The sequence below is a fragment of the Lynx rufus genome, unplaced genomic scaffold, assembly GCF_022079265.1.
Source record: "Lynx rufus isolate CCGP_SWC_20201006 ecotype Redwood Valley unplaced genomic scaffold, mLynRuf1.p SCAF_15, whole genome shotgun sequence".
Classification (NCBI taxonomy): domain Eukaryota; kingdom Metazoa; phylum Chordata; class Mammalia; order Carnivora; family Felidae; genus Lynx; species Lynx rufus.
In genome coordinates, this window is record NW_025814829.1 from 42748377 (window position 1) to 42758413 (window position 10037).

General features: G+C 44.2%; 1 protein-coding gene across 1 annotated transcript in view; it reads right to left on the bottom strand.

Moving 5' to 3' along the window:
- AXDND1 (axonemal dynein light chain domain containing 1) overlaps positions 1-3573 on the bottom strand; it is an 83071-nt gene extending 79498 nt beyond the window's left edge. The window contains exons 1-3 of the mRNA XM_047077309.1: positions 3374-3573; positions 1438-1610; positions 519-622 (exon numbers count right to left, since the gene is read on the bottom strand). Of these exons, the coding sequence (XP_046933265.1) occupies positions 519-622; positions 1438-1610; positions 3374-3467 (371 nt within the window). The 5' untranslated portion in view covers positions 3468-3573. The remainder of the gene's footprint in view (positions 1-518; positions 623-1437; positions 1611-3373) is intronic.
- Positions 3574-10037: the final 6464 nt, after the last annotated feature.

The window sequence follows — 10037 nt, forward strand, 5'->3', positions numbered from 1 at the left end:
AATGAGCAGGTCGCAATCCTCCCAGGGAAAATGGTGACATTTAGAATATTTTTAGGAATGGTATAAAAACAACAAATAGTGCTTGCTGATTTGATCTGAAACAGCGTAAAAGTTAAGCTTTCACTTTGAGGAAAACCAGGGAGTAAGCACTTGCTTTTCAAGGTTCTCATGAAGCTATGCTACCTCACTCTTCTTAAATGAACAGGCGAAGAGGCACTAAAGGCACTCTATCAGATCTGGTCTCTTTTACTAGGGGACGACAAGGGACAGAAGAGTGAGGACAAGTACAGAAAGGCATGCAAAAGCAAATCTAAACAAACCAAAAGTAGGTAGAGATGATAACCAGACACACAGAAGGATGGTCCTGTACCTTCTTCAGATTGTATTCTGCTTCATCAAATATACTGCAGGCTTTAAACTTAAAATCTTTGATTCTATGATTTTTCCAACTGTGATGCCCCCAAAGAAATGAGATAAAATGAGAAAATGACTCAATTCATCTGCATCTGCCTCTTTACCTTCCAGCACCCGTTAGGGAAACAGGATGGTCAATCAGGTACTTGAACTTAGTTCTTCGAACAGGGTGATGCCAGACTTGGTCAGTCGGACGCGGAAGAGTGCCCTGGGGATAAAAAAAAGCAAATATATGAATACACAGCAGAGGGCGCTGTAGTCAAATGAAATCAATCCTTAATCCTTTCCAAGGTTTACATTAAGGGCAGTTGGATAGTCTGAGGAGAAAAAGAATTCTCATTCAATACTGTGGAGGAAAAGTGAAACTAGGACAATTCCAAAGTGAAAGGAAAATATCAAGACTAAGAGTAGTAACGCTCGCTTAGGTAAATCACATTTAAAAAAGCATTTCCTTGGCAACACTGGTACAAACGATTTTAGTTTTCAAACTAGGAAATTAATTTTAAAGTATTTTGAAAGACAATCAAGAATAACATAGTGTTAAAAAAAGAGACAACAGGCCCAAAATGGAGTAAGATGTGCTAAGCCCCACATCAGCAAACCAACATTTCCGTAACATCTTACCTAACCGCAGTTCTGGCATCTCCCAAAGGGGCGTTTTAAGCCCATCAGCTGGAAGTTCCTGATCAGCACGAGTGAGGTAATCAGCCTGACGGGCTCCCACCCTTCCCCCAAGGGGAAGATGACCTTGCCTGAAATAATCCTTTCTTTTGTTAATGACTTCCTTGTCCCTGACCCCTTCTACCAGTAAAAGCCCTCTATTTATATAGTTCCTCAGAACTCCTTTCCACTTCCAATATGGGATGCTGCCTGATTCATGAATTGCTGAAGAAAGCCAATTAGGTCTTCAAATTGACTCAGTTGAATTTTGGTTTTTAACAATAACACGCTCAATAAATACTTAATGAGCCGGATACCAAGAAGACATGTGTTCCCAAGTACTCGATGTATGTGTATGTTCACCTTTGGGGTTTTAGTCTTCTTAGGAGGCAGTAAGTTTTCAGGACAAGGACCAGCATTGGCTGCAGAGGCCAGAGAAAGAAGAACTTCCTCAGGGATGAACTCATTCTGAAGGGATGAAGGAAGGGGTTTTGAACGATCCACCATAGTTTTTTTCTCCTTTAGTTCAGGCAGTCCTAAGAAAGTAATGGGAAAGAAAAACCTGCTGTAGTTTTTTGTAGATTTAGTTCGGAGGTTCCCACGCTGCCTCAATACCATCTGTATATTTCCAACAGAGAAAACACTGCTTCTAGCTGCCAGAAACATAACACTATTTTAAACACTGAACATCATCTTGTCAAGGGAAAAAAAAAATTGCCTGCCCCCCTCACTTTTACACCACACACAGCTTCAAAAACTGATGCACAATTATTCCACATTCCAAATTGAAAATTAAACTCACTTCACTTGCTCAATGAAACGGGATAGTCTTAAAATGATGGAAATGTCTATTTCCCCTTTGATGTGAGAATGACAGATCTCTCCTCAAAACTGTCAAATTATTGAGTAATTATTTCTGTGTAAAGTCAAAGGTGAGAATAATCGGCATTAAATTGGGGCATTTGTAGAGTGGAAGGGATCAGAATCGGGTTTAAGAGGAAAAGCAGGATTAGGACTGTTGGCAATGAAGAGTGGAATCATCTGAGAAAATCGGCTGAGCAGGAACAGTACGAATGTTCCATTCAGCCTGACTAGGGCAGAGGGATTGTGAAGATGGGGAATGGGGGGGGGATAAATAGGAAAAGGCTTCCTATGAAGTCAGTCAAGGAGGGTTGGGCTGTCACTCTTAACAGATCTGCATCCCTCACAAAGTATGCCTTCTGTTAATTTCTACAAGGAGGTCACACCTTCCTGGTTCACCAACAAAACTTCTCAAGTTCACATGACCAAATCTCTTTATCTCTTGAATGTTTGAAAAGGAGTTAGAATATCACAACAGGAAAAAAAAATGCTGGGTAGGGCTTTAGCGAAATCTTCCCTAAAAACAAGATCAAAGTGTTGGAGGGAGTTTAGCATGGGAGTAGGAATGAGTCTAGCTGATTATTATTCTAGTACAGATCTGCATTATCTGTATATGAATGAAAATTCTTAAATAAGGAATTCTTGTCTTTAGAATAATTACTAAAACCCGATACAAACTGGTTCCTTAAAGTCAGAGACCAGGTACCAAAAAAAATAGTTTCATGCAACTATTGGTACCTAAAATGGGTGAATTTAAAACAATATAAAACTGGGAGCCTGGGCAGCTCAGTTGGTTAAACGTCAGACTTGGGCTCAGGGCATCATCTCACAGTGAGTTCGAGCCCCTCATTGGGCATCGCTGCACACAACCTGCTATGGATCCTTAGATCCCCCCTCTCTCTCTCTCTGCCCCTCCCCCCTTGTGCTTGTTCACTCACTCTCTCTAAAAAATAAATATAAAAAATTTTAAATAATAACACAATATAAATCTCATCATCATTTGGGGCACCTGGGTGGCATAGTCAGTTAAGCGTGGGACTCTTGGTTTCTGCTTAGGTCATGATCTCCCAGTTTACTGGGTTTTAGCCCTGCATCAGGCTCTGTGCAGGCAGCGCAGAGCCTGCTTGGGATACTTTCTCTCCCTTCCCCACTAGTGCTGTCTCTCTCAAAATAAATAAATAAAACAAACAAAAAACTCAACATCTGAAAACAAAAATTAGTCTTTAGGTGGAGTAGTGAGGCAGGACTCTGACTCAAAAATACTATAAAAGGAATGTTTTTTTTTTTTTTATTTTATTGAAACGAGTGTATTGGAAAATGCAACTAATTAAGGTAGCCTGATATCTCAGATTCTGGAAAAAGGTGAATGGATTGTGGATTGTGAGTTCCGACTACGGCCATGATCACTGATGTCTGCGGGATCCATGAAGAACTTTACCTGTCTCTTCCTTGGATGCAGAGACTTTTAATTTTTTGCCCTCTGCCGTTGACACGGAGGTTAGCAATGTGGAGGGCGTTTTTGGAAGAGACATAATCAACAATGCCTCCTACCACTTTCTTTAGTAATTTGGAACGTCCCTCCAAAAAGCTAACTTAGAAACAAATCCTCAGCGTCCTGGGATTTGGCAGGTTTGCCACACTGTCCTGCAGACAAAAAAAAGGAGGGGGGGGGGGAGTCCCGTTAAGTGCTTAAGAAAAATATGCAAAAATATGCATTTTAGAAAAATATGCAAAGATCAGAGTTTTGAGTCTTAAGATCAGAGTTTATAATACATCTGGCGTGGGTTTTCCTTCTTTGGGGAGACTTCTGGGTTCTCTCACATCACCTGACGCGACTGAAGCCTACGGGTGGGTCAGGGTCTGGGTCCAGGCCGGGAAGGGCACGCTCGGCCCACCCACCTACCGCGGGCCCCACCCGAAGGGCGCCCCCGGTCCAGGTGGGGAGCTCCGGTCCCCGGCCTCCCGACACGCAGCGTCCTTGAGCACGCCGCCTCCGCGGACTCCGGGCGGGGCAGGGGGCGCGCCCAGGCAGCAATGGACGTGATGGGAAACACGCACTTGGAGCCAGTACCTGTGAATTGTGTTTCCCGCCTGACATCTGGTCGCTTCGCCCTTTCCCGGAACGCCTTCGTGTTGTCATAGAAACCCAGGACCCCGAGCTTTCGCAACGCTCACTGGGGGCTGTCTTGGGCGGTGCCTGCGGAGCGGGGAGAGAGCTAACAATCCCAACACTCGGGGATTCGGGGTTTTTCACCGCGGCATAGGTTCAGCAGCAACAGAATACAGAAATATTTAATCGGGCCGTTCTCACGGAGTGCGAAAGTGTCTAGATCCCGGTGCTTCCGCCCGCAGGTCGTCGCCAGTGCGCAGGCGCTAGCAGTGGCCGGGGTCGCTCTTCCCCTCCCCCGGGAAGGACCTCAGTGGCTCCCGACAGCCCGTATCGATGAATTGGAGCCAGCCTCCCGTAAGAGATTTGTTTTTCCATCGATCTCTCCCACTTTTATGTTGTTTTGCATATTTTTCTAAAAGCCAAATTCAAGGAGAAATTAGGGAATCAAAAGCTCTGGGTCCCCAGCTTCCTTGCCGATGCTGCCCCTGGCCTTGACATCTCCAGCAAGTCTTCCTTGGGCACTTAAGCACAGCCCTCTGCCCCACCCCATAACCGACCCAGCACACTGAAAGCATTCTTAGGTCTAGGCTTGTTGTGGCTGGAGGCAGGGAAGGAGACTACACTTAAGGCGAAACCAACCCAAGTAACATCGTTGGGTCTTCTTAAAACCCTGTTCTCGGGGAACTGAGAGGAGGAACTGAGATCCCAGCCCCTTACCTCCCCCAAGGATCATTTTCTGTTAAGATGGAGCCTTAATGCTAAACAATGATGGCTGGAATCCCAGTGTTTGGATGACTCCAGTCTAGCAAATAAACTTTAAAAGGAAAGGGAACTTATCTTGTTCAACAGCCCCATTTCTTAGTACCAAGCACAGTACAAGCCCGGCCCAAACACCTTCAGTCCATGGTATTTGAAAATCAACTGGACCGTTCTACTGTCCTGTGCTGACGGATTTGGTTTTTGATGTTCAGGGTAATAGCAATGAAAAATATGAGCAAGTGATGAAAATAAAAACAGCACAACCCCTGTGGTCCCTTCTAATTCTCCTAGGCAACCACCTTGGCTGTCTGAGCATTTTAGCCTTTAACCCTATCCCATCACCCTAGTTTTTCTCTAGATTTTCCAACAATTAAAATACACACATAGCACTCCTAGAGCACACATGAACTGGCAGTCACCAAAATCGGCTAAGGACAGAAACAATGCAGAAGCAGGTGGACAGTAATTTTCCTGCAAATTGTATTTGTGTTTCTCCATCTTCATCGGTGTTGTGACTATACATTTCTAGTTTGGAACCATAAGAAGACTGAACTTCAGAGGCCCTAAAATTACAGCTCTCGGCTTATACAGTTTATCAAGCCTTTGGGTACTGGAAGAACAAAATAATTCATCTTACACATTCTTAACCTGTTTTTTTGTTTTGTTTTTTTTTTAAATCTCAGTAGGACATTGATAGAAGAGGTGAAGACCCGCAAACAGATTCAAGAGATACATAGAAGTATAATCCAGGGGCACCTAAGTGGTGCAGTGGGTTAAGCGTCCAACTCAGCTCAGGTCCTATCAGGGCTCCTGGGATTGAGCCCCGCCTCGGGTTCTTGGCTGCCAGCCTGAAGCCTGCTTGGATTCTTTCTCCCTCTGTTTCTGTTCCTCCTCCATGCACTCGCTCTACAGCAAAGGTTAACTTCTCATTTTCTGTCCTGTGCAGGGGTGTGGTGATTACACAGGCTGTTTCCTGAGCAAAGTTGTAGAAATGTATGGAGTAATAAGCACAAGAACAGATGAGAATTTAAGAACATCACAATTGGGGCGCCTGGGTGGCTCAGTCGGTCAAGCACCCGACTTGGGCTCAGGTCATGATCTGCCGGTTCATGGGTTCGAGCCCCGTGTCAGGCTCTGTGCTGACAGCTCAGAGCCTGGAGACTGCTTTGGATTGTGTCTCCCTCTCTCTCTGCCCCTCCCCCACTTTCACTCTGTCTCTCTCTCTCTCAAAAACAAACATAAAAAATTTAAAAAAAAATTACAGTAAGACCATAGCTATCGAAGAATACAGTGCTACTCTTGGGAAATTCCTCTTGTAATTTTGAATGCTAGCAAGGGAACCTAAAGCGGACAAAGGTGAAGTATTATTGAGGTCTTTGATGGAAAATATCACGGCAAAGGGTGCCTGGGTGGCCCAGTCGGTTAAGTGTCCGACTCTTGGTTTCGGCACAGAGCACAATCTCACGGTTTCATGAGTTCGAGCCCCACATCAGGCTGTGCGCTGACAGTGCAGAGCCTGCTTGGAATTCTCTCTCTCTCCCTCTCTCTGCCCTTCCCCCACTTGCTTCTCTGGCTCTCTCAATAAACTTAAAAAAAAGAAAATATCACAGCAAAATCCAAGATGAGCAGGTAATAATTTTCCTAAATAGAAAACCTCACGATAGTAAAAATGTCAGCCCAAGGTAGAAGCAGGGCTAACTGAGCTGGCTGGCATCGGCTGACTTCGGTGGCAGCTTAACACCAACTCAGCAGGAGGGTCCTCCGGCTTCGAGTGGACGTGATCTCAGAACAGAACCAGTCAGTGTGATCACTAAACATGCCCTCAACTGGGAAAAGAAACTACAAACAGTGGGAGCGTGTTTGCACCCATCTCCTTTGTACCAATTCATTTTCTAAATGTGTGGGCAGGGATTGGACACCCACCTGCGGGCACTTACATGTCGCACGCATGGCTCCAGGAGGGAGTTTGAGCGGGAAGTAGGCCAGTGTTTGTACTTAATGTAAAGAACGAAGCTACCAATGAATGTTGTGAAAGAGACGTGAGGGAAAGAAATCAAGACGTTAGGAAAAGTACCGCCCAGCCAAGCACTTCTCAGGGGAAGCGGAACGTCAGCCGGTCTTAGTTCCATCATTCAATTCACTTAAGTACCCTCCTGATTCCCCGTGGGTGTGCCTGCAGGAAGAACTATGCTTTCGGCTTTGTTCACAAGCATTATCTTCAGTGCAGAGCACAGTACCGGAACATGGCATTGATGCAGTCTAGAACAAACTCATCTTTCTCATCAGACCATAAAGTGGGCTTCTACGGAGCAAATTCAGTCAGCAACCGTGCTGGGCTGAGTATGCCCGTCCATGTGCGATTTCTCGTGGTACGTGTACAAACCAGTATGCCAGTTTTATTCACCAGATCCATGACCGTAGGTAGAGTCCAAATGCAAGCTGAGCCTAAAAGGTCAGCACCCTCAACTTCGGTAAGTTCATCGAGGAAAACTACCACACTGTGGCTTCGCCCCTGGTGCCAATCAGTACTCACGTGGTCCAAGAAACAGGGTGGGAGGGGGACACCTAAGGGGGAAGGGACTTCCCCCTTCCCACTCCTCTGGTCCTGCAGAGGCAAGTGGGTAGAGCTAGACCATGGAAGACTAGAGAAATTCTTGGCTGTCCGTGTGATAAATGCTTTTATGGAAAGAGTGTTGTGATATCCAATCCTGGTAGTAATAGGTTTCTATTAGGAGGAGATTGTTTGGAGGAAGAAAAGCAATGTCTCTCGCTTCAAAATCAGTTTCCCCAAGTCTTGTCTGAAAAGGCACGCTTCTTGACCAACAGATTTTCCACCTCTCATTAGAAAACGAAGTCCATTTCTGCCCATTAGGGGAGGGGGTAGATGCATTTTCAGAAACATTCATTCACAAGTTTTAAGAGGCCCAGAGCAAAAGGAATCAAGCAAGCAACAAAGACTTCCACAATAAAGAGGAGGCTCCAAGTGTCACTGTCACAACTGGGCCTTGTTATTTATTAGCCTGGCATCTGTAACCTGGCTCCTCCTCTATCATTCTGGATAAGAAAATTGTTCTTTGCCTTCTCTCTGGCTATCTTCAGCACATAAAGCTGCCTGACATGGAGATAAAAAACATTTATAATTATGAAATATGTAGATGATATGGAATAAACTTGGAAGTTACTGTGAAAACAACAGAGACTAGGTTTTCTCCAAATATATTTATTCCCCACACTCTTCAAATATGCAACAGGTTACCATTAGTGCATACTAAAGAAAGTGATGGTACCGGTGATTCAACAACCAGGGAAGGGGACGAGGGGATGGGGCTCCTGAATCGGAAACTCAGAAAAAGAGTAAACACGACTGAATTAGAAAAGACCTCGGGTTCTCCATGACCCTTCTGCTGCGCTCAGAACACGACAGATTTAAAGCACAAGCTGGACAGGTGGAGACCCAGGAAGGACAGAGTGCTGGCTGGCTGGGGCCTGAGCTCTCTCCTCTCCCCCAAGAGTTGGCACATTCGCACACGGGAATTCGAATTGTATCCCTAATCGACTGGACGCACAGACTTCCTCCTGTTTCAGAATTATTTGAAACAACGAGAAAAGTACACCTGCCACTTTGTTAAAACATGACCACCACGAACCACAGTGGAGTCTCTGCCAGCTTGAAAGCACGCCACCGGGACGGGCATCCTGACAGCGGAAATGGGAATGCAATGTTGTAATGTAGAAGCAAGAAGAAAGCATTTAGAAAGAAGGAATACAGAAGAGGCAATCTGGAATTAAAAACAAACAAACAAACAAACCATTACTTCTGAGATTAACCCTTTCTTTTTCTCCAGTCCAAATTAGCTACTTAAAAGTCTTGATGGTTTATGGGGTCGCCTGGGTGGCTCAGTCAGTTTAGCATCCAACTCTTGATTTCAGCTCAGGTCATGATCTCAGGGTCATGAGATCCAGCCCCGCGCTTTGGGCTCTGTGCTGGGCGTGGAACCTGTTAGTTCTCTCTCTCTCTCTCTCCCTCTGCTCCTCCCCCGCTTGCACGTGCTCTCTCTCAAAAAAAAAAAAGTCTTTATGCTTTACGCACACAAAAAATGGAAACTTTAAGAACTTTGTAGATTATATAGATTGTACAGCATTCCTACTAATGTAAAGCTGATCAATTTTATGATTCTTGATGTTCAAACAGGGCATTAAGTTATGGTGAGAAGATCATTGGGGGGTGGCAAGCCGGAAGGCCTTTACTCTCCCTATTTCAACCAGAGTTGAAGCCATGTTTTACCTCCTTCATAAACTGGGTTCCAACATTCTATTACCTGATATACCGGATAGAAACTTTAGTGATGCTAGAAACTACTCAAATGCTTATGTGAGCTTTACTAATAAAACTCATTTTATTCCTCAAAACCTTTATGTCCTAGTTTCTTCGGTTTCTGAGCCATAAACATAAAGCCTGGAGATAAGATATGTAAAGCAATGTCTAAGGCCTTTCTCGGATAGTATATATGCATACATATATAAACTGTCTTATATAAACTACATAAGTCACATAAAGTTTTGCACAAGATTAGTAAGCAAGCCCCGTTACACATTATTAACAAAAGTATGAACTATGTCTTCCATTAAGAATTTTGCCTTCCAAGATGATAAGCATTCTTTACACTGGCAAAAGTAAGGCCTCATTAATTGCCTTCCTCTCCATAAATTCTAAAATTTAACTATAAAATATACACATTAGTTCTAACACTTGACTTAAATACCTAGGTAAAAGCAGACATACTTTTCTTTTTAGCAGCTTACCCCTATGCTAAACAAGATAAAGATGAAAGTAATTTTGGAGGCGGAAACATGAGTGCCACTCAATCTTGTTCAATTCTTGTCGGTTCCATTTTAGGAGAGCTTATAAATCAGTCAAGGTATGATGGGGACTGACATCATCTCGAGTCTGTTTGAAAGCACATATTCTCGGGAGTGTGCAGCATTTGAAACATTCACATTTTTAAAAGATTCCAACAAGATAATAAGGATTCAGATTTAGACTTTACGGAGGGTAAGAGGATAACGAGGCCCTTTTTTGGCCAGAACTAGTGCTCTGCAACAAACCTATGAGGTAGTTATCACCCCCATTTATAGATGAGGAAAACTGTGGCTCTGATAAATGAAGCAACTGTGCCCACTGTCACGCCGCTAGTAAGCATGGGGTTGTCTGCATCAAATGCCTGTGCACGCT